The sequence below is a fragment of the Triplophysa dalaica genome, chromosome 9 (genome assembly GCF_015846415.1).
Source record: "Triplophysa dalaica isolate WHDGS20190420 chromosome 9, ASM1584641v1, whole genome shotgun sequence".
NCBI lineage: Eukaryota > Metazoa > Chordata > Actinopteri > Cypriniformes > Nemacheilidae > Triplophysa > Triplophysa dalaica.
This window is the reverse complement of record NC_079550.1, coordinates 5,146,644-5,171,553: the sequence shown is the minus strand read 5'-3', so window position 1 is coordinate 5,171,553 and position 24,910 is coordinate 5,146,644. Positions and strand designations below refer to the sequence as shown.

Sequence of the window (24,910 nt, the reverse complement as noted above, 5' to 3'; positions counted from 1 at the left end):
ATCTCTTTTTATTACAAGATAAGAATATTGTGACAAGTTTGTTTCCTACATTCAAATAAATACATAAAAAGAAAATGTAAACAAATCTGAATAAAAGTGACATGACCATGAAGAATATCAAGAAAAGCTTGAAGAAATAAAAGAAAATGAAGATATCTCAATGTGAATAAAGTGATCTGAATGATCAAACCTTATATGGCTTATCTTCAATATCATACTTTCATTCATCCAAAAAAACACACTCAGGTCCTCAAGCTTTTTAAAGTATGCTTGGCGTGAAAGTGTTGCCACCTTGTGGACCAGCTGTTAAAAAATGTAAACACATTTTACCTATTTGCACGTTGCAGCCTTGGGACTTTCAGTAACACTGTTAAAAACTTTGTGACAAAAATGACATCGGGCAGACTGTCAAAAGATCTGTACTTTGGTTTGAGGAGACTGAAACAGAGGGCCGGTTCCAAAATCATGTGCATAACTTCAACCTTCTTCAGAGCAAACATACCAATGACATCACTGAAAGATGATTAAAACATCTGAATAATCAAGAGACAAAAGATGAGATGACCTACAAAATAAATCTTAAAAATATAAATTCCCATGATTGCACGTCCCAGAAAACCTCCAAACAAATATACCCTGTGCATGTCCTGGCAAGAAGACATGGATGGACCAGTCATTGTTGGCAGTGCATCATTCGCCTCAAATGGTCCCCAAACTCACAGTACAGTGGTTTCATGACCAGGTTTTGGATTATAGCATTACATCTTTTCTACTACGCCAAATTCTCCACACCTTATTGAAACGTTACATTGGTACAAACAAACTTCGGATGTAAACACAGAGCATCATTCCAATGAGACAAAAGCATGTGGAGCTACATATGAAAGATTTTAGAGTGTGGTCAGATGGTAAGCAGTTTCCAACAATCAGAGCCTGTTTATCTGAATATCTTTGGCCTATCAGCCGGCTACCTATTGCATTTTAACACGTACAAACATGAACACTTTTATCATCATTAGCAAGTAACAAAGGATATTTGTGCACACCTAAGCCCAAATAAAGAAGACCATGTACTCTGTTTGTGTGTGTACACATTCGTCAGCCCTCTGCTGGCCAATACAGGACAACGTTAATACATTGTCATCACATAGTTTATCCACTGGGCTGTTCTCTCTCCTCCGGTGATGGAGACCCTGCTCTGTTATGTCCCATTTCTCCCAAAATGATCAACTCCATGTCAGACAGGTCCTCTTCTAGCGTTGCAGGGGCATTATCCTCACAGTACATGCAGTCCTTCACAGACAGAGAGACAACAGCATTAGTTCATCTCCACTTAGTGTTTAAAAGTTATATTAACAAACATTAGTAGGCCTCAACAATAAGGACCTGCCCGATGGCCCTTTTCATGAAAAAAGAACATTTGCTTGATATTAAGCCTTTCCTATTAAAATATTCTCAAGAAGACTCAAAGGAGAACTTGATTCTGTTCTGAACAGGGTTTGTTGAGATATGCGCGCGGCTGGAAAGCTTCATCTCAGACAACGCGCAAAATACTGAATTTGAGTTCTCTTTCAAGTCTTCTTACTCTTAAACAGACATATCCACACAAAATGATGTCAAAATGCCCATAGTACCAAGTATCCTTGTAAAAGTGATCCGTTATGTCTTAAATGAAGTTGAACTCATGTGTATCAATATATTAGATCCGTGCATCTCTTAAAGGGGCAGCAGCATAATAAACATCCCTGTTTTTAATGTTCATCAAACAAAAAAGGACAAAGACAAAGAACACTCACTGCTCCTGAACGATTGAATTACAACGTTGGTAAGGTTAACTTTTATTTAATTTATACATTGAAATCCATAAAAGTGTTATTTCACATTATTTAATTTCTGTACCTGAAAACTTCTAGACCAATCTGATACACATGAGGAGCACTGATTATGTTTATTTTTTATGTTTGCTTTATTACATTTAATTGTGCTAATGCATATACTTTGATGACTTGATCTTAGTTTATCATTTATTAATTAGTTGTCTTTAATAATACATTCAATTTCTGTGATTTATAGTAAAATTTTTATGGTATCATAACCTAGTTTATTAAGATTACATTGGTAAAAAACAACAAGCAAATAACTAGACAATATTATTTATTTATAACTTTTTTGTTGTGGGGCCAGTAAAATTTTTGGCGAGCCAGTAAAATTAAAGATCACTTGCCCGAATGGGCCCGGTAGATAAAATCCTTAGCGTTCTGCTCTGATTAGACAAGAGTCAGACTGTTGCTCTACATTCTGAAGTCTACTGCAGCTCACAGTCATATTCAGTACACACCTTGTTGTTGATGGCATTGGGTAATCGTCCTGTCCTCATCCAGGGGTGTTGATCGATCAGTTCTCTACGCTGTTCTGAAGAGAAATGCGGCTGATTCTTCAGCATACACCTCAGACGCTCTCGATCTTCTCCCAAAACATTTTCCATGTCCCTGCTCCAAAACAAATGACAGATATGGCAAATACAGTTAAAGCAATAGTTTACCTATAAACAGATGTGTTGTCATTTCTAACACTAATTGTGTTTCAAACCTGTAGGACTTTATTGCAATCCAAATGTCAATGTTGGGGAACTGCAGACAGGATGAGACGCTCACCTTGACGGCAACTGATATGTCATCATGACACAGTCATCAGCCTCGTTCATAAGCCTCCATACAGGCTCTTGAAGAACATATTTAGCCAAATTCTCCCTGTGGTCCTTCTGTGTCTCGTCCCTCCTCTGATTGTTCTCTGAGGAGTCCACGCTGCCAAAATACTTGCTTGTGTTGCTTCCTACAAAGGAGCGTGATAAAGAAAGAATGAGAAAATACTTTTCTAGTTTCTAGAGCGTATGCTGAATGTTAAAGAAATAGTTAAGCCAAAAAGGAAGATTCCCTTCTAATTTACTCACCCTTATCTTATCCTAGATATATAATATAATACATTTATATTAAAATGCTGTCAATTTATGTCCTAATACGTACAGTATACATCAGAAAACAAAACGGCTACAATGTGTTACCAAATCTCTTTAGAAGCAAAACGATAGATGTGTAAAAATGTGATTCACACTTTGAAGTTATTTAGCAAAATTTTAATTCCTAGACATTCAAATGATTGCTTTAATCAAATATGCCAGTAAATCGTTCTAGCGTGTCTTATGATTCGTTTTCGTTTTCATTATGAGAAACACGGAAAGCAATGAGATTTAAGATGATCAAAGTGCTGCCATATTTGATTCCACTTCCATTTTATTTTAGTTTCAGTTTAGCTAAATCTTTTTAAATTAGTAATTTTCCACAAACGCATCGTTTCATTTATGTTACCAAGTTAATTGAAGAATTAAGATTATGATGAATATTTATGAAGTCTGGAGCCTGAACATGGCTCAGTTCATAGGACATTAGTTGATGGATATTTATATTTAAAAATCATATTTATATGTAGGGATGGGTATCGTTAAGGTTTTAACGGTATTACTACTTTTATTGATACCAGTTATCGATCCGGTACTCTTATCGGTACTTTTTGTTTTTGTTGTGTTGTTTTCACAATTTATGTATGTTAATGCAGTTTAAAGATGACTGATACCCGCCTATTATTCATTGACAATTAAAATAAAATGCATGTGGGCCTAAGTTTGTTTGTGCTTTTTGTTGTTGTTGTTTAATAATAATAACAACGAAATGGTGATGTGTGTAGAGTAGCACATGCATCAGCAACAGGCCCTGTCAGGTTCATGCCTTAGACACTTGCAATTCAAATCCTTGCTATCAGATGCCCAGATGTCATTTCAAATCATAGTCTTGTCCTGGCTGTGCAGTGTGACATGTTTGGGCTTAAAACTTATACAGGTTTGGACCCTCTCGCAATGTACACACACAAAAAAGTTCATGTATTTCATCACTACAAATTAATTTGTAGGTAAGCTCTGCTTTATCATTTCTTAAGCATAATTTATAATTATTCAATCCATTTTAAATGCAGTACTATGAAAGCATTTTTAATGTTTAAGATTTATTTAGGCTACTGCAGTAAAAAATACTCTAAAGATTTATATGTAGGCTATTTTTTAATGTGATGTGTGTTTATTAAATGATTACATACTAATTTAAAAAAACGTATGCAATGTTTATGGCGGTGTTATTTAGGAAGAATGCTAGGGCAGCATACGAACCTGAGGACGTGCATGATGAACTAGTAGCTAGGCAGTCGAAAACTTTGCATTTCTCGGTCTCCACATAATGCACTTTTGAAAGATGTTTAGCCAGATTGCTTGTGTTTCTGCTCTTACAAGCAAAAATCTTGTTGCACTTGTTGCAACGAGCATTGTCTGCATCCACTCGAGTGAAATGTAACCATACTTTAGACCGTTTGATTCTCTCCGCGATTATCACTCTATTAAGCGCGAGCTCTCGTGTTGTGTGCGTGCGAGCTTTGTGTAGTGTGCGACAGACAGACATTTTGCGTGCGAGATTGCGAATATCGAAAATGGAGGTTAATGTCTTTAATATTATCGCAAATTAGAAATGGTTGGTCAGTTAAAATGTGCTAGGTAATGTTTATTTAGCAATAAGAAATAGGTAATGTTTATTTAGCAATAAGAAATAGGAAATGTTTTTCTTAATTTCTCCAGTACCGACAGCAGAACCGTTAACATCAGAGCTTGTCGATACTTCAGTCTTTAATAATTTAGCCCAGGGACTGATTAAGTACCGTGTTCCGTTACCCATCCCTATTCATCTGGCATAGCATCAATAAACTATGAAAATATTTGAATTTTTGTATGAACTACTCCTTTAAAGGTCTCAATTACCAATAACTACACAGTGTAACTAATTTTCGCTTCGTCCAAACTTTTTATAGTTCTTAAATATTTTATTTTTATTTTCATATAGAATCAATGTCTATATTTAGCTCAAGTACATTTTGAACTTATAGCATTAATTAGGATATATCGGCATATTGCAAATAAACAGAAACTGTAAAAATATTCACATATTTAAATAATTATTTTCCAATTGTCACTGTCATAAAATTTAAGAAACTTCTGTAGAGAAGGTGGAATGATGCGATGATGAGTGACTACGTCTAGAACTTGGTTTGTGAGGACACTATTAGTCACAAAAGACAAAGACGATCAAATGTACACTTCTAAAGTTAAGAAAGACTCATTTCTAGGGTTGCAGGGTGTACCAGTGCTACGGTAGCATCGCGATGCTAAACCTTCAATTTGTAGTAACTGTTGTGTTAAACTGTTGTTTTGAGTTCCGTGTTATGCCAGTACCTTGTTATTTCTGCCTACGTGTAATAACACCTAAATGTATAAATGTGTTTTTTTTTTTAGTACTGTTGATGGTAAAAAAAATAATGTGATTTTCGTATTCAGCCTGTTACACTTCATAAAGAAACAGTAAAAATTAAAACGAAGCAATTGTGTCAAAAATTTGTTTCATTGTGTTATCATTTTTTTTTTTGAATACATGTAATTGAATTACATTCCAGCAGAGTTAAGCATAAGCACCTGTGCCACTGTTGGATGTGTTGCAGTCATTGGATGTGAATCCCGTAGATGCTGAGATGGCCGAGTCGGTGCCGGAATGAGAGTCTTCCTGCAACAACAGTTCCAGCACGCTGCTGGATGACGAGTGATCGCCACAATGAAGGCCGTCACCTGACCTACACGCCTGAAAAGAGAAGCCAAAGAAAAATCAGAGGCCAGAACCCAGTCCGACACATGACGCGTTTGACGGTTGTGTAGTTCTTTACCTGCAGTAAGCCATCCCGTGCCAACGTGTTATTTTTTTCCGGTGCTGATCTGCAGTTCCCCTGAGTGGAGGATGAGGGCGCTGCACTGTGATTTTCTTCCATCTGAAGCAGGTCCAGCTGCAACGGAGAACTACAGCGGGACTCGAACAGCGGGGGAGAGTGAGGACACTCTGCGATGGGTGGTTCGGGGCACGATGTCATTCCATATGGGAAAGGTGTTTGTGGTGTAAACGGCTGTTGGGGAACGAAGCCGTTGTTGGGCTGATGTGCGCTACACTCTTGAGGATTTTGGATGAGCTGCGGGGTGGAATAAGCTTGCTGGGGTTGCAATACTTGTTGGGTGGAGTAGACTGGTTGAGGTTGCAATGACTGCTGTGTGTTGTAGGCCTGCTTGGGCTGAAAGGGATTCTGGGTATTATAGGACTGCTGAGGTCGATAGACAGCACTGTCAGCATAGAATGGAGAGCGAGGTGCTGTACCTATATGTGGCAGCACAAAACTGGGCACAACGAACGCCACAACTGGCGTGACCAATGGAGGAGGGTAGGCCGGTGCAGTGGGCAGGCCCTGAGCGCCCTGGGACTTGGTTGTTCCCGTAGGAGTTTGAGCCGGGGTGGCAGATGGGACTATGGGATACAAAGGATACCCTGGAACCACGGTGGGAATCGGGACTGAGAGTCCAGACTGTGAGGTCTCTGAGGGGGACCAGGATGTTGGGTTCAAACCCTGCAGGGGTGGGAGAGGTCTGTGCTGAGACGCGGCGTTATCCGGCAAGTCGGGATGTTTCGTTCGTGCCTTCTTTGACTTTTTGGTGCGCCAGCTCTTCTTGGCAATGGGCTCTGTACCAGGCACACCAGGTACCGCTGTGGACCCACAAGCTCCTAGAATACCCAACGTGAGAAAGTGAAAAGAATAAAAAGAGTACAATAATGATTCAAATATACTGGGAAAGACCAGCATGCAGTGATGGAAACCAACACAAATGACCGTCTGTGTGGTGTAAACAGGGAACGTTTAGGTGCACTGGATAGATTTGTTTAAGCATGTGTCATACCTTCACCTTGTGCTCTGTTTCTCTGCATGCTCGGTGGACAATCTCTCCGGAGAGACTGAGCGTGACAGAGCTTCTTGCAACGGTTGAGGAACACTTGCTCTTCTTTCTGCGTATGTGCTGTCAGCACTTGCTTCGTGAGGCCCTGTTTCCTATAGGCCTCCTGCTCCACTGTGGGCGGGGAAACCACGCTGATAGGTGTGGAGAGGGCGGGGCTTTCTGCCTGATCTTCAATGTAGTCTGCAAATAACATATGGAAACATTTGGTATCGCAAATATGACAATCAAAATATACAGTATATATATATAATATCCCTTGTACTTCTGAATGTCTGTGTGCATTAATATTATGAAAGGAACACAATCCTTTAATCTTTTTGTACCATGTCTGCAAGCTAAATTTGCATTACTTGGCTAGAACTTGTGATCGTGTGTGTTTTAACACCAGTCAGCACCTGATTCTTGTCGGGTTTTCTTGTCCCCCACATGCACAATTATGCTGCTGTAGGAACATTGAGACACGACACTGTCCGCTTTGATGGGCAGGTCCAACGGCGAAAAAGGCCCTCCCACAACTGGGGCGGGAACTGATGGAGGCTTGTCATTCGTCTTCATAGACATAGAGGACGGCATCTTCCTAATTTGTGGACCTAAAATCAACAACAAAATTTGTCAGTGTACAGAATTTTGTTAACAAATGATGAGTTAAGATGCGAAGCTCTCTAATAGAGCGTTCCCATCAAACGCGACTTGCGCAAATAAATCGAGCTATTCACGCGTAGTTGGACGCTTGAACATTTTAAGTTAACTTGCTTCATTCATGCATGAAATTCACTTCAAAACAGACGCGAATTTGCGTCATGGGAGGGGCTTCTGCCAGGCGGCTCCAGTCTTGTATATATATATATATAGCTCAATTTGAGCGGATATCTCCGCAGGATCTCTGCTGAAAACGGCCGCTGCTTTCGCAGCGTTCTGCCCCAAGCTGAGCATTTTTCATCTCTGGGCACTCGGTTGGAGTGGGCCAGCGCTGAGCACGTAAATAAAACGTCATCTGCCCCCTTTATTAAAAAAAAACAGTGTTTCCGTTGGGATTAAATGTAAAAACACACCGCACGCCGGCAGAAACACCTCGGTAGACACAGACCCTAAGTGCATGCAAGCTTATTTGGTAAAAACCCCAATTTCAAAAAATCTCCCCATCCAAAGATTTATTTGATCATTAAATGTGATGTATGAGTAATGTAGATGACTGCAGGAAAGAACGAACGAAGAGCCTGTGCTCTAAAATAACAACTGAACTGACAAATCTAATGTTTTTTTGCATTTATTGTCAGTATTGTGGTCATGGAGAACATGTGGTCAATAACATTAACTTTAATAAGGTGATGTTTAGCGGCTTTCGCGTCTGAGCTCCTCAAATATAAAAGTGCACATTTTACCCTCGGTTTGCTGCAGACTGTCCCCGGAAGCATGTCTGTCCTCGTCTGAGTTTGAGGAGATGCTGCTTGAGGAGAACTGGTACTTCCGCTTCACTGTATTTGGGACGTTACAGCTCTCCAAATATCTGTGTGATACACAATTCAGTAATGCAAGCATATTCAGAGCCTAATATGATTACAATTGTACGAATGCAACAAACCTGATGACACTGTCGAGGCAGCTTATCTGCTGGTATGAGTACACCGAGCGGTCCTGGAGTTCCTCCATTGCAGCGGGTCCATCTCTTAGTGCTGAGTCTCTCTGCTTTACAACAGGAGACTTGAACCCTCCTGAGGACACATAGCACATACTCATACAGAGGCATGTCAAGCCAGTTCATGATGCGTTCTTGTAGGGTTTTGTGTTTGGAAAATAAACGGGTTGATTTGAACTCACTGTCTGAGGTCTTTGTGTGTTCTGCTTTTGATCCCTGCTGGTCCTGTGCTTTCATCAGATGAACCCCTTTACAAATTTCCTGAAATGACCTCTGAAAAACACAATCGCTCCTTTCAGATGACGAGGTTCCTGTCATTTTCAAGTTCATGGTTAGTGTTCCAATTAGACAAAAGTCACATCATCTGGGATAGCATGAGAGATTTTTTTTAGATCAATCTTTCCTTCGATCAAAGATATAATCAACAGATGAAGCCTTTGTCAAAATGCTCATTTGTTGCAATACATAGTAAGGTGAACAAACATTTTTTAAACGGATACTTCACCCAAAAATTCAAATCCTATCATTATTTACTCACCTTCGAGTTGTTCCAAATCTGTAAAAAATTGTATTTTTTCTGGTGAATACAGAGAAAGATATTTGGAAAAATGCTTATTACCAAATTACCTTAACCTTAACACCCATTGACTCAAAGAGTAGGAAAAATTACTTTATAATTATGAATTATGTTTTTATTAACAAAGTTCGAGAGGAGCATGTGCAAATAATTACACAGCTGCCCGGCATTAGCAATCACGCCACCCTTCCTACCAAATCAGAGCGAGCTCTATAAATAGTGAAATCGCTATCTCTTGTCACAAAACCCTGACACTAACTTTACAGAGTTTCTGCTGTCCGGTCTCACAAATGGCTTTAATCCCGGTGTCGAAAGCCTTCCATCCGAGAGCTTCACTTCTGCTAATCTCCAGTCCGCTCTCCCCCGAACCAGAAACTGTTGATCGTCTAATCAAAAGAGAAATTGATGCAAATTTCATGATAGGCCCATTTTCCGAACACCCCTTTGGCATTTTCCGTATCATTCAAATAGGCAAAGCAATCAGAAAACTTTCTGGTAATAAACGCTTAAAGCGGCCCTGCAACAATGTGTCATGCATTCTGACTTCTTTACAATGTTTAACGTGCTGTCTTCTCATGTTTAACATGGTCAACTTGTCAAAAAAAATTAGTTGGGCGTATTATTTCTGTGCTCGATACACTCCCCCAGCGAATCGATCTGTTGGATTTTATCCAACAACTACACAATCCCCCACGTCATCCACCTGCTAGACGATTTTTGAATAACATCTCACCTCAGCTCCTTTCCAGCGGCACACCTCTTAACGGTCCAAAATCTTTTCACCATGCTCAGGATCCCCCTCGCACAAGAAAAAACCATGGGATCAAGCACATATGCAGAATTTCTAGGCATTAAATTAGATTCATCTAAATTCCAGGCTTCTTTACCTAAAGAGAAAATCAACAGGACTATTCTGGTCGCCACCTCCCTCGTCAATCCTATCTGCTCTAATCGCGAGTTGCAGTCTATTTTCGTCCACCTAAATTTCGCCATGCACATCATACCGCAAGGCCGCTCTTTCATCTCCCACTTAATCTCTCTCGCATCCTTCGTCCACACACTCGAGGACCGGATATCCCTGACTGACTCGTGCTGCAATGAGCTGAGTTTGTGGATAACTTTTCCTGAAACAATGGAAAACAGTGACATGGTTTTGCGCCCAGACAATATCACATTATTTACCAACGCAGCTTCATCTGTTGGTTTCGGAGGGTATTACCAAGGTCGCAGGTTCGCATCCACGTGGCCCCCCAGCTGTTAAATTTCCCTCAGTTTTCCTCGTCCTCGGCACTGTTGCCAGTTCCATTAAAGACCTAAGTGGATTACAATTTTTTCACAAACTCATATTCGGATCACTTTCACCCCAAATAACCAGTTCTCAGACCTCCATGCTCATTAGAGGCATCCAAAGAGCCCATCCCTCCTGCCCGGACCCCAGAAAACCCATAACACTCGAAATCCTAACTTATTTCATTAACACTCTCTGCCGAGGCCACCACTCCATCCACTCCTCCCGCACACTCGATGCTATGTTAACTTTCTTATCTGGTTGCTATCTTTCTTCACTTTCCTTACACGTCCAGAACGCACCACCACATCCAAATTTAATCCGGATATCCATCCCCACCGTTTCAGATCTCTCGTGATCGACCACAACACAATATCTTACTTCATTAAACAGAGTAAGACAGACCAAAGAAAGACAGGCCATCTAATTTACATATTTTATTTATCATCTCTCCAACCATACCAAACCCTCCATGCCTACTTCCAGCTCAGAAGCACACAAACCTCCATCCCCTCCGACTCTCTTTTCGTAGACGACTCCATCAGGCCCATCACTCGTTTTTGGTTCCAGGAACATCTCAAATTAGTCTTGTTCCAATCAGGCACCCCCAGTGGATAACTTTTCCTGCCACTCCTTCAAAATCAGAGCGGCTACAATAGCGGCCCAAAAAGGACTCTCCCAGCACCAAATCCAAACACTGGGAGTTAGTCTTCAGAAGCCTTTAAGAGCTTCATTCAGTCCGACCGTTCCCATATTAAAAAAGCACATCAAACCCTCATCAACCAAACTCGTTAACGCCAGTCCGCTCCCAACTTTCCACCTGTATCAGCAACCCACTGTCGCAGCTCTGTCGCCCCATCCGGGGCCCTTACCTGTATTTCCCACCGCCGCAGTGGTGTCGCTCCAGCAAGAGCTATCTATATTTTGTACCTAAGTGTGAAAAGCTAATAGCTGTAAGTTATCTGGTGCGTTGTAGCAGGAGGACTCGAGGCTGAGAGACTTAAACACTGTGCATTTCTTCAGATAAATGACGCATTTCATCATTTTAGAGGAACTTCCTCCCTTTCACAAAATATCTTTACTTGTTGCATGTGACAATAAAATCATCTGTTTTCACAAAGTTTAACCAAACTTTTGAACGTTTGCTCCATTCATAGTGCCAATTCCCGATGGTAATGAACTGCGCGTGTGCATAAAGAAATAAGGTCCTTGATGCAGGTCCTGGCAGACAGTGAAATGGTAAATTCCTACCTTCGCTAGTGATTGAAAAAGTCAGGAATCGATAAACAGAACCGAAATGCGCGCGTCCTATCGAATTCCCGGTTCTTTGATATCTTGAAACCGGTTCTAAAATGGAACCGGATGTCGATACCCAATGGTAACTGGTGGTTCAATACCCATGTGAGATCTCTCTTAAAATTTGTAATTCTTTTGTTTTATTTTTAGTGCATGATTTTCATAGTCAGGTAAGTGCCATTTTCAGGATTGTCACGTTCATAACGCTACATACTCCTCATAAATGGACACATGAAAATTTATATAAAGGAACTATTTCATGTTCTACAAAGAGTCATCCCTTCTCCATTCGTTGGGTATTATTGCTTCAGGATTGTGCATTTTATTTGCCAGAAATCCTACAAAGTTTATCGTGTACCAAAAACTGTGTCCTTTTTTTGTCACATACGTAACACATGTTTATTTCCCTTTTTTAATAGATTTTTTTTCATAGACTGACTTTTTTATGTTTAGACTATCAACAAGGGTTCAGTAAAATATAGATTGTTCAATATAATCGTAACAAATTCATTCTGTGAGCATTTTTATTTAACGTCCATAACGCAAAATGTCACGTCATAACGCTGGAATTGCCCAAATATCTTTCTCTGTGTTCATCAAATTTGGAACAACTCCAAGGTGAGTAAATGATGACAGAATTTTCTTTTTTGGGTGAAGTATCCCTTTAATGTGCTTATTTCTTATGCTGGATACATTAGGATGATTCAACATATTCATGCAGTTCATCTGAGCACTAAAATCAGTGTCTGTGTGTAAGAATGAGAGGTTTCAGTGAGGATTACCGGTTTGATCTTTATCTCTTCCTCTTTTCCGGTATTTTCAGTACTCCTGTTTCCAATGTTAGCAGCCTTGCTATTTCCATTACTGTCACTAGAGGACGCGATGCTCAGCAGGTGCTCATGGGAACCATTGCTGACGTGACTACCATAACCACTGGAGCCCACGCTGTGGACCGGCTGCCAGACACACAAGTTTATTTGTAGCACTTTTTACAAAACACATCACTTCTGCTTTACCAAAATCTATGTTGCCATAAAGTGTTTTTTAACCGGGCCCTCGAGATTTAGCACTCATCCCTGGCTCTAAGGCAAATAAAATATTTTTTTTTGTATTGCGTGAAAGAGAAAAATGATGTACCTGCAGAAGTAGTCTGTGAATCTGTTCAGTGATCTCCTGTATATCTGAATCCATGATCTTTTCATCTGTGAACGCTGGTGCTAAAAACACATCCTCGTTCATCGCCCCACTGCGCACATTCACAGAATAATACACATTGAACACTAGAACTGAATATCAATATATATTTCACTATATCAACACAGATAAACGTCCTTCACGTGCATCCTTGAGCATGTTCAGATGAAGACTTACATGCGGACTTTGTGCCGTCCCATTACAAAGGACACTTTGCGGCTCCAGGGGTTCACGAAGCTACACCAGCTGCTATCTAAAGTGATGTATTCACCATTCCTCACACAGAATCGGATGGAGGAGTGATCGAACGGCTGACCAACATACTGCAGAACTGCAGGAAAGAAAAGCAATTTGTGAAAAAAATTCTCTATACTTAACTTTACGATATCACTCATCAACACAGTGATCTTTGGTTCATTTTGATGGTTCATGTAAACCGAACGCTTTAAAAATAATGTAATGGATTAAAATGATCAAAATTTCAACATGTAAGTGGTCACAATCAATCAAAATTTCCAAGAAATGTGAATACATGAGATGGACAAATATGGCATAAGGCGCCCCCTTGTGGAAGATTTCTTTGTCTCACAGGAAACACATGGCGAAATACATTACCTGTTTACCAAAACACACAATAAACCCTTTAACTCAGATTTTTGCTTTGGTATGAATGATTTTGTACTCTTACTTTTCCGGTGCACTGCCAACATGAGAGGTCTGTCACTGGGGTGGAGGTGTAACAGCAAGGGTGTCCCAATCAGGTCCTGGGGCAGGTATCCTAACAGAGGCACTGCCCTGCAATGTAAAGAAAATACACACAACATGTACTTGGGTAATGTGCTATGCGTCACACAAAAATGTAGATAAAACCAAAGATTTTACAATGTTCTCTATAGAGTTACTAGAACCATAAGATGTGATTTTAAAGAAAACATTCAAGGGAGTCTTCATCATTAACCAAACGACGTTTAGGAGATCTGTTTCATTCAGATGAGCATTTACAGTCCACACAAACCTCTCATCTACATCCTGAAAGACACAGTTGGGTGTATGTGTTGTGGTGAAGATCCTCTTATCAGGTGGAATTCTTGGTGCTGCAAAGTAAAATCAAAGAAACACTTCATTACACAAGAAAACGTTGCAGCGTCAATTGTTATCATAAATGTAAATGTAACTACCTTCATATCCAGAGTGAACTCTCTCAGCTAGTATGAGACAACAGAAATGTTCCTCGGAAAGCTCAAAGTCCTGGACCTTCATCAGATACGGAGTCATCCTGAAGGGATAGTACTTGAGATCTCCTTCCTTCTCTTTACCACCGCTACGCACACATAGAAGACCGTAAACAAACAATAACCCTTTCAAACTGAATTTACTTGTAGATTGATTAAAGCCTCCCACCCGATGCGACAGAAGAAAGATTTCTCCGGCATGAATTCAGTAGATGATGACTCTGAAAAACAGCGAAAAACAATAGCATGAGCGTGAATTCGAAATACATCCTAATATGCTTAAACGCATGCGCAGGTCACTTTTCTTCCTTAACAAGTGCGCACCCGGGTCTGTGTCGCTTTCATATTCATGCGAACCCCAGCACAGTTCGAGAGCAACCGAACTCAGACCACCTCCTTCAGGTAGTCTCAGGTTCGGTAGCCAGGTGCGTACCCGGGTTCACTTGACAGCTTTCACATTAGCGATTTTTCTGTGCCCTGTTATGAACTAAACTTGGAAAAAAAATCACACTAATGTGTGAAAGCCTCAAAACGAAAATATAACCAAAAACATATTGTGCATATGACTTTAGACCAAGTTGGAGTTGTGTTCCTCAAAATAGCAACACGCCTGAAACGCCTTTTTTTAGACAACAAATGGCACAAATGCATTTGCTATTTAAACAACATGGAGCTAGATGGGAAAAAGAGAACTGCGTTGGGCTGAAACTAGCAAAACCACTTGTGAACGACAGGGACTATAGAGTTTAACTGGCTGGGCATTTTGCGGTTTTAAAAAGCCCTTTTTGTCACACTGTAGGAACATGATAATCATGTCGCTGTGAAATCTTAGTTTTTAGAATGTACAACAACTAAGACTTCTTAAAACAGACTCCGACAAGAAGACTTGTCCAGAGTTTTAGCTCGTAGACTGTCATATGATCCGCGCTGAAGGACTTCATCTCATCAACACTGCCAGAATATAATCGGAGGTCAAATTTGATCTTTATGCTCATAATCACAGTTTCACCCATTGCCTAAACATGTCAGAAACCAATGGTGCTATCCAGACGTTATGTATATGTTATGTATAACAATATGTTATGGTAGAGCGATGATCTTTGATCACTTTCACATACTTAATATACTGTATACTTCAAATGCATATCGCAGACTTTCATATTGCTTTTGGCTGAAAGTACACGTTATTTTTTTTCAGAAATTATTATTTCATGATAAATAACAAAAATATAAATATTATATAAATAATTAATATTCTTTAGTGCAATGTGAGCGCTTTGGCTGATGTCGGGCTTTGCGAAGAGTCAACTGAGTATTGCAGAGATGATGTATTTTTTAACCAAACCCTGGAAGCGAGTTATCATTTTAAGATTTACGGTTCCATCGCCCCAAAGTCTAGGTTTTTTTAAATGGTATTTGGTAAATCGCCTAATATAAGCTCTTTGGCTAACAAAACCTCTAAATATTTTCATGTTTTAATCTACGACATAAAACTGAGGGGCAACCTTCCGGTCTATCTTTCGAAGCCAACACGCAAGTGACTTTGATTGCAATTTATCGACTTGCTGCTAGAGACTGGCTCCAAAAGAGAGCAGAACCTCATAGAGCTCCATGTTAAAATTGGCAACTTTTCAGCAGAAAAAAACATGTTATCAGCCTGGTACAAAAATTATTTTGGTCTAGAATGCTAATTTTACCCTTCATGACAACTGTGAGGAGGGTGATTTTTTTTATAACTCACCTGTTTAACTTATATTAAGCCTTAAAATTCTGCAAATTAGGTGAGGGGCCACTAGAGTGACAAGTGGTTTCAGCAAACAAGGTGCCTCAGCTATGACGTCACAGACACTACGTCCATATTTTATACAGTCTATGCATAAAACACACCAGTTATAACCCTCTGGTGATTTTTTTAAACCTTTATTGTGTCTTCAAAACGGTTTCTAAAATCAACTTTTTCTTTGGTGGGGACATCGAGACGTCATTGAGAATATAACTCTCAGAAATAATGCAACATGGCCACAAATGTCTAAAATCATTTTCATTGATTCAGTCACGGAGTAATAACTTGCCAGGGAACACGTTTTTGATAAAGTTTGAGAAAGCTGTCGGAGGATTGGTGGTGGTGGTGACGTTAATCACAGATCTTATTTTTTGCGAACTTTCAAAAGTCGTTTGGGAAAAGGGCATAAGCTTTCGGTCGAGGAAACCACCACTTACTTCTTGGCTAGCCTACAAAAATTTGTCATCTCAGATACAAGTTTGATTTCCATCAGCAGCGTAAGACCTCAACTCCAATCGTTCAACGCTGCTTCAAAGCAACATCAAGCTACTCCTTCGTTACTGTTTTGTGACCTGTAGTGGCGTGAAGTAGATACTATGCCTTTGTAGATCAGCTCATACTGTATGTGTAAACTGACCTGTACCGGTACACAAGCTCCAGGACGGCAGTCTGTATGGTGTGGTGAAGCTGTAGAATACGCTAAAGTCACGAGGCATCAGAAACTCCACAAACTTGCGGTCTTTGAACTCATCTTTCCTGCAGTTTAGTATTCCTGCCGCTTGCTCCGATATATAGACGATCTTCCCCGTGATGAGGGACACCGCAACAGCAAAAATATCCTTTAATGAGAAGTACATTATTTACATTCTTTAATTTTTTATCCATATAATGAGATATTGAGCTGTGCATCTGTTAAGGTTACCACGAAACCATGAATCTTGTATAAATAGTAAAATAATTCAAGCTTGTGTATTTTTAATATAAGTTATTTGTAATTTTTCTCAGGCCAAACATGCCTTTTCTTTATGTAAAATTAAGCTTATAAGAAATTATATGCACAACGCATCGTGATAACTACACATCCAGTCTCTTCTCCTTGCTCCGTGTGTTACTTACAGCATTTTTGAGGGTGTATTCTGAGGTAATACTGTTGATTTCTTCAATAGTGTATGAGGACACATCCAGACCTGAGGGCTGACTGTCATTGATCATGAGCATCTGATAGTACTCTTCGTTGGCTGAAAAAGTTGTTACAGAAGCTTAAAGCGTTTACAGCATGTGAACATAGCCTAGATTTATTTCTCCATATGTTCAGCATTCCTGACCTTTGACTTGTTTGACACAGCGTAAGGCGTATCTGAGAGCGTGAAGCGTGCTTGCCCGGCCCTTGTTGCATTTGTCGGGTGGAAGGTGATATTTCAGCTCCTTCAGCATCTTGAAAAGCTCTTTCTGGGTCTTTGCCTTTGCAGACTGTTCACTGCTGCATAAACAACGGCATACACAGATCTCAATTTTACACATGATTTTTGTATAGGTCTGATTTAACTTTTGGGGGCGTTTTCCCAGACGGGATTAGTTTAAACCAGAACTAGGCCTTAATTAAACTAGGATATTTAAGACATTTTTAGATACATTCTTTACAAGCAAACGACTGTGTGCATCTTAAGAAAAAAAATCCCACAGAAATATTTTAAGATATGTCAATGCAAGACACCCCTAACATTTAATTTGGTCTGGGACTAGTCTTAAGCCCCATCTGGGAAACTGCCCCTTGATCTGTTGAATGCACATATGTAAATTTAAATATAGTTTTCATATTCTTGTTTTTCACTGTAAAAAGTGCAAAAAATGGATCTAAAAACATCATACTCCTTTCAGTTTTCCTATACAGTACAGTGATGGTTGTTGGCAGTTTACCTGCAGCCGCTGGTGGACGGGTTGTCTTGCTCTGAACTGACCAGGCTGAAAGCATCGTTACTGCTGGGAGGGGACAGACTTTGAGAGTTTGAGCTACAGCAGAAAGCAGAGAAGAAAAACACAAATTGAAAGGAGAATTGATGGCAAGAGGTCAAGCTGTTATTTCCAGTAACGTACGTCATCTTTTATTCTTTGCAAGATTACTGGCTTTTGTCCATATTTTAAACTAAAGGTAGGATTGAGAGTCAGAATGGACTGACAATCAACTTCAGGTTTACCACAGGACAGAACAACTCTTGACTCAAGACTATTCAGTACATTGGGGTTAAATTTGGTCTTTCTTTCTTATCATTATTTATATTATGCTTAAATTAACAGGCTACATAATGTAACACATATTTTGCCACGCATTTTAGTTTATTAATTGTGTTAAGGCACTAATATTTAAAAACTTCTTTTGATGAATGCTTACTTTTTTACCGTTTGCTCTTCACTTAAGCACCTAGCTAAAGGGGTCATATGACACAGCTGAAATTAATATTAGGGTTTGTTTAAGATGTAATACAATATGTATACACGATTTAAGGAAAAAAACGCTGTATTTTCTAGATACTGTGCATGTTTGTATCTCCTCTTTGCCCCGCCTCTCTGAAACGCATAGATTTTTTACAAAAGCTCATCGCTCTTAAAAGTGAGGTATGCTATGATTGGCCAGTTAACCAGTGCGTTGTGACTGGTCGAATACTGCAAGCATGTGACAGAAATGTAACGCTTCTTGTCATATTTCCGAAGCAATTGAACTGATAGGTACGCCCATCTTACCTGCGAATACATTTGGGCGGTCTTACTCAAATCATACCACGAACTGACGTAGATTTGTGGGGGTGTGGTTAGAGGAGGTGTTTCAGGCCGGTCTGGGTGAGCATTCGCTTTTAGAGAGAACCTTTTGTTCCGACACTTTCATTTTTGCAATTTAACGTGTCTTATACATGCATGCATGGGCAACTTATTACACATCAAAGACACAGAAAAACACTTATTAGCACCATTTGACCCCTTTAAGAACTACGTGACAGTGCTACACTTGTTGTTGTAGCTTCATGGACATGACATAAAAATGCTCAGAGAATGCATTTGTTAAGAATGTATTGAACCATCTTGTTTATATTTTACTAAACCCTTTTTGATATCAGAAAATTATTGATATCAGAAAAATGTCAGTCTATAAACAAATTTCTATCATAAAAAAGGGAAATAAACAAGCATTATGGATGTGACAAAAAAGGACACGGTTATTGGGAGAGGACAAACTTTGTAGGATTTTAGTGAACCTGAAGCAATAGTAACTAATGAATGGAGAAGTGATGCCTCTTTATAGAACATCAAATAGTTGCTTTATTTGAATTTTCATCTGTCCATTTATGAGGAATATGTAGCGTTATGGATGTGACAATCCCGATAATGGCACTTACCTGACTAATAAAAATCATGCACTAAAAATAAAACAAAACATTGAAATACTTGAACAGAGACCTCAAATCGGTATTTAAACCACCAAATGTTCATATCTCTGCTGTAAGCATTGTGAAACAGTTGGTAAAAAAAATATTTTCCATAGTAAGGTTGACATTTTCACAGAATTGCCCATCTCACCTCTTGTTACTCCCCGATGATGCCATGAAGGCAGAGTCCTTTCCGCTTCCGCTGGTACTGCCCACAGACTCGTTTCCGCGAGATTCATTACTGTGCGATTCGTTGCTGTGAGACTCTGTGCCACTTCCACTGGAGCAGTTTCCGCCCATCTCCAGATCTTCATGCATCTGGGTATGGGGTCTCGGAGAAAGGGGTGTGTCATGACTGCTGTCGCTGCCCTCTGAGGCCCCGCCCATATGGTGCAGATGAGACATGGAGCCAGACAGGGATTCAGGCTCCTCTGCTTCGGACACAGCCCTGTACAGGTAGGGCTTTGGCTCAGTCTCACCTGACATGGACAAGGTCAGAGGTTTAATAGCAGTTCAAGGTCACCTGACCCCATTGCACGTGGTAACTGTAAACACAAAGTTGCAAATATAAATCAGGCTGAGAAAGTCAATTCAAAAAGTTTTAATAATGACCCCACACAATCTTAATTTCACAGTGATTTTAGTCAAAAGCACTATAGATTCTGAAATCTTGGCCTTTGTGTTGCATAATTATAAATGATCTGCTCTTTATGGACTGGATTTAACAATGCCATGAATACATTAATACAAACACAGAAAGGAAAACATTACTATACATTGGGAAGACTACATAAATAAAATTAATATTGATGTAAATCTTACAAAATATTAAAGCTATTGGTTTTATTTTCTGCCCAAACTGCTCCCCTCTGTACGTCTTCTACCACACACACGTTGACCTGCAATGCACAGTTAAGTTACACTGACACAGTTTTGTAAAAGTCGTGCTACCACCGACACATTGTATTTTATCACACTTTTAAACTGTCATACACACAGAAACAGGTAAAACACGTCTCCTATTGTGTTTACGGTGAATAACAATCAGCCAACGCCAAAATATAAGAATACTGTATTGAATCAAACGATCAAAAGTTCGCGCGTGCGCGGTACGTTGAGAGTTACGCAACATATATATTGAACAATAGTGAGAATAAAAACAAGTGTAATGTCACTAACCTGCAAGACCGCGTTTAAGCAACGTTTTATTCCAGATATTTTCCTCAGTCACATTTGTCCCTCTCGATAAGAAATCCTGACATTCTGTAGAGGCTCCAGCGGCACCGATTACCTCACTGTTACTGGAGGAGGGAGGGTATGACGCGCTGACCTCAATACCGGCCCCTCCCCTTCTATCTCCCCATTGGTTGCCACACTAGGGTCTCCATGGGAAACGCAGTTGAGTGACGCAAATCGCCTTTCATTGGTGGATTCAGCTGTCAGTCTCTTTATATAAATCGTCACAGCGCCGCACGTGGAATTCCATGCTGTTATTGTTGTTACGCTAGCGACTGGTGGACAGTTACCGCAGGAAATTGACGACAGAGACCCGTCACTGCATTATATAAAGAGAAATATGATCGCGTGTTATGCCTACGGCCCCCGCGTCATACCAATGTTATATTTGGAAAAGTAAAGACGAACATTTCTGTAATATTAAACGTTTCGTTGACATTTAATATACTATGCATTTTTGCTTTTAGGTAAAAGGTAATCCGAGTCAATCTAGGCAATGTTATAGTTCAGCAAAAAAGGTCAAAATAACAGAGTTGAATGAAAATAACTTTAATAGCATTTCTATGAAATGGACAAGACAGAGCAAAGCCTGTATTAAAAGTTTGTGAAATAAATCAAAAATCAGTGGCGTAACATACAGCAGCATGAGCAACAGCACACACTCATTATATATGTATAGTTATACATTTAACTTTGCTTATTGCACTGTCAAATAGAGGACTTGAAACCTCCCCTAAATATCACAGGAAAAGAAACAGTGGACATTCAGGCATATCCTGCTTTAGTATAAAATCTCACTTATATTACAGATGCATATCTTTCTCTTATATATACTGCCATCACAGCACAGGAAACCTGTCAATAATTCTCTCAATGTTGGTTTTAAAAATATGGCCCTGCTTTAAATAATCTCATCATGTCACAGTAGTTCTTTCCTCTCATTCATAAAACAGACATTTGCTCTCAGTGTCAAGCACCCTGCATTTATACATCTCCGCCAAGAGCCGAAGCAGCACTAGATACATAAATCATGTTATCAGTAGTACAAAACATTGATTCATTACGGTCTGTGGGTTAAAAAAAATACAACAGTGAATACTATTGCCAGCACGATCAGTAGACTGTGACAGAACAGCAAGACTTTTTACATCCCCTTTTTACTACTCTCTGTATTTTGTGCCGAAACAGAAATGGTAAATAACCAATCATTTCAAAGGCAATCTCAACATCAGGTACCTCAATTTGTCCAATTCCTTCAACTGTACCATAAACCAGGTTTGGGTACAATGGAGTGTCGAGTTGTATTTGAGGGCTACAAAGCTCAACACGGAGAAAAGAGTAGAGGGATATTTACCCAGACAGTGTTTCAGTTCAAATGATCCTCAGGGAAAATATATGTTTGTGCTATCTCCACAACTGTTCAATACAGCAATTCCCACTATAAAGTAAAAGTAGAGATGGCGCTTACAGGAACAGTGCTTTATTATTAAAACGCTAAAAACCAATAAAGTCTTACAACATGAATCCAGTGTTTTGAAGATAATTCATCATAATAAAGTAGTCCGGCACATACCAAAAAAAAAACTCTACATAGAAATTAAAACATTTCTTGCGCAGTTAGGCTGTCGGATTGGTCTGATAAGATGCACTTCTTAGCTTGTGCTGTGATTGGTCCATTCGTCCCAGTGCATTGTGTCACAGCTATACTGTATGTCAAAAGGTCGAAACCTGCCTATTCCGAACGCTGCACAAACTGGATCACATAATCCAGGACATCACTATTTGAACCGTAACGACTCGTCAATGAAAATTCTCTCCTTTGTTCCCTTCTTTAAGACTATTCCGTCTGATTCTGCAATGTCGTGAAGGGGTTGATATCCAAGAGCTGTAGAAACTGTGGATCTCTTCACCACGTTTCAAATCATTGTTCCATGGGATGTCGTCATACACTACGATTATAAATAAACTGTAGTTTATTGTATTTCTTGAGTACCCTGACGTGAGTTGATTTGGAAGGGTTAGGAAGGGTGAGCCACATTGTGAGCCATCCAGTTGACTTTGGTGGTCCAACTTTCCCTCAAAGCTTCATCAAACTTCTGCCGAAACTGTTTAAGGGCTTCCTCGTCCGTTTTACCCAACGCCAGAGAGTCCTACAAAACACACATTACATTACTGCAGTGCTTTTAAAGGGTGCACTTTTCAGTGCAGATCAAAAGTTTGAGGTCAATGTATTGAAATATTTCTTATGATCTTAACATTTTTTCATGTCTAGGCATGAAATGTAGTTTTAATACTGTTTAAAAAGCATCAACTAATCCAACAATAGCAATAGAACATATTAGCACATTTGGGTTTGACTATATTGAGGATCCTATAAAGTAATTTGATTTGTTTTAGATTTTTAATTCTATTCTTTTAGTTTACAGTTTTGATGAATTTACGATTAAATTTGTTCTAACCAAACGCTATGCAACACGGCGACACGTGATAAAATGTTAATAAGAGTCTGTACTAAGCAGCAGCGACAGTGCTCCGCGATGGGTTTCTATTTCTGGGACATTGCGGCTGACAGCTCCGCCCACACAACAATCTCATTCGATGTAAATTCTGCACCTCATGAATTTTAATCGCCAAACGAGGATGAGGACAGACTATAGATGTTTGCTAACATACGTTTAGATTCTGAAATTATACAATAGCGTCCGGTGAGGCATCATGAGAACAGGACGCAACTCTCTACGTGCACTCTTCAGCTGCAGCGTGTGAGGGTGCAGGGACTGTGAAAAACTGTTTGATGGCTGTGTTTTGTGATTGATTGACGTGTCCCGCCCCCTTTTTGCGTTCAAAAAAACCGAATTGCTTATCACAGGAATCTCATCGCATCACGTTTGGTAAGGATGCAGTGTTATTCTAAAAAGCAATCAAATACAGCTTCAAATTGTCCCATTATTCGATTCTGCTGTATAAAGAGTCTGTACAGTTTTCTAAACATCGCTTTTGTTGTTCCAGTGATAAAGAAAAATCATATGAGTAGAGAGTGATTTCTTGTAACTGCATGTGTCAGGTTACCTTTAAATACTGGATATCTTTGACAGACGTGAGCTCTGGCAGGCCTGCTGTCAGCATCAGAGCAAAGAGCGTGATAAACAAGTTTCCATTTCTCCTCAGAATCAGATACGCCTCTTCGCAGTACTGCCTAAAACTACACATACACACAGTATTGTGTAATAGTCATAACGGGTGGGAATAAAAAGGAATAAACAAGGAATAAAAAAGAAATGCACAAAAATAACGAACTTTCCAAATTTCTCCGTGTTGCTGGTTTTGCCCTGTTGAATCACGTGGATGAAGTCGTGAGTGAGGATGAAAGGAACGCGTTCGCGCTTGATGCCAAACTTAGACTTGAAGTTTCCCAGAATATGGCCGAAGTCTATGTGGAAGAGCTGAAATGCATACAGACGTGCAAATCAGGTTATAATAAACATTAATTGCCACAATATTATGAGTGAAATGTTGTGGCTTCACTTTTCCAAAGTTCTGTAGTACTTACCTGACCTGTACTGCGAACCATGATGTTGTCACTATGGCGATCACCAATGCCCAAGACGTAGGTGGCAACACAATAACCGGCACACGAGAGAGTGAACTCTTCAACAGCTTTCTCCAAAGCATCACTATTTGAAGAAAACATCGGCAGTCAGTTTTTGGCTCGAACAGCGGATATATTGAATTCAAGTATAACACTTGCTCGTAATATAAACATATAAATCTTAATTCATATTTGATATGATCAAGAACTGCTAAGATTATAGATGACAACATAATGGTAATTCTGCTCTTAGACACAGCAATTTACTTTTGTTTTGGTGTTTGTCAGCTGGATTTTAAAAAATTAGCTGAAATTGGGCATTTTTTTACATTTATCTTTATAATTGTCCTTGCTGTGACTGGGCTTTGAAAATGCATTTTAGTCAAAAATATGTAAGCCCGTACAAATAAATGTATTAAATGAAATATCTATCAATATAAGATTATATATATATAAAATTATATAGACTGTTTCATCTTAACAACATAAACAAACGTTACAGGGTATGCAGACTTATGTGACCCCTAGTTTTTCTTTTGGTACACATTCACAAACAACAGAGTGCCTGTAAATTATTTCTGATTACAATAAAAAGAAACTTGGCTAAACTAGTCTCTCCAATATTTCAAATTTAGACTGCGATACCAAGTTCAACCTCTAGATGTCAATGAACCATACAATTTGTTTAAGTGCGACCGAACTGCAGGACCCATTGAAGAAATTGTTTATTTAATAAAATGA

The 24,910-nt window shown here is 39.5% G+C and overlaps 2 protein-coding genes across 9 annotated transcripts in view; both read right to left on the bottom strand.

The window, feature by feature from the left end:
* LOC130428570 (period circadian protein homolog 2-like) lies at nt 1–20,646 on the bottom strand. 7 transcript variants are annotated; one of them, XM_056756710.1, is made up of 24 exons: nt 20,524–20,646; nt 20,167–20,243; nt 19,496–19,889; nt 17,843–17,935; nt 17,251–17,405; nt 17,042–17,163; nt 16,563–16,764; nt 14,312–14,363; nt 14,089–14,231; nt 13,926–14,004; nt 13,599–13,705; nt 13,088–13,241; nt 12,854–12,962; nt 12,499–12,672; nt 8,738–8,828; nt 8,502–8,631; nt 8,302–8,426; nt 7,315–7,509; nt 6,863–7,099; nt 5,809–6,689; nt 5,564–5,726; nt 2,655–2,832; nt 2,339–2,492; nt 1–1,293 (listed from the first exon to the last, which is right to left on the bottom strand). In XM_056756710.1, exons 3-24 carry the CDS (start codon nt 19,828–19,830, stop codon nt 1,153–1,155), a joined length of 4,020 nt encoding a protein of 1,339 aa, XP_056612688.1. In that variant the 5' UTR covers nt 19,831–19,889; nt 20,167–20,243; nt 20,524–20,646; the 3' UTR covers nt 1–1,152. The 7 variants fall into 7 exon arrangements, 6 of the variants coding, with proteins under 6 accessions (XP_056612688.1, XP_056612690.1, XP_056612691.1 ...); XM_056756712.1 differs by having other exon boundaries at nt 2,339–2,489; XM_056756713.1 differs by having other exon boundaries at nt 6,869–7,099.
* A 464-nt stretch (nt 20,647–21,110) lies between these two features.
* The window catches only part of pik3cb (phosphatidylinositol-4,5-bisphosphate 3-kinase, catalytic subunit beta), a 41,800-nt gene continuing 38,000 nt past the window's right edge, over nt 21,111–24,910 (bottom strand). For both annotated transcript variants that reach the window (XM_056756880.1, XM_056756879.1), the window contains exons 21-24: nt 24,131–24,254; nt 23,878–24,023; nt 23,650–23,782; nt 21,111–22,730 (exon numbers count right to left, since the gene is read on the bottom strand). In XM_056756880.1, the coding sequence (XP_056612858.1) occupies nt 22,599–22,730; nt 23,650–23,782; nt 23,878–24,023; nt 24,131–24,254 (535 nt within the window). In that variant the 3' untranslated portion in view covers nt 21,111–22,598. The remainder of the gene's footprint in view (nt 22,731–23,649; nt 23,783–23,877; nt 24,024–24,130; nt 24,255–24,910) is intronic.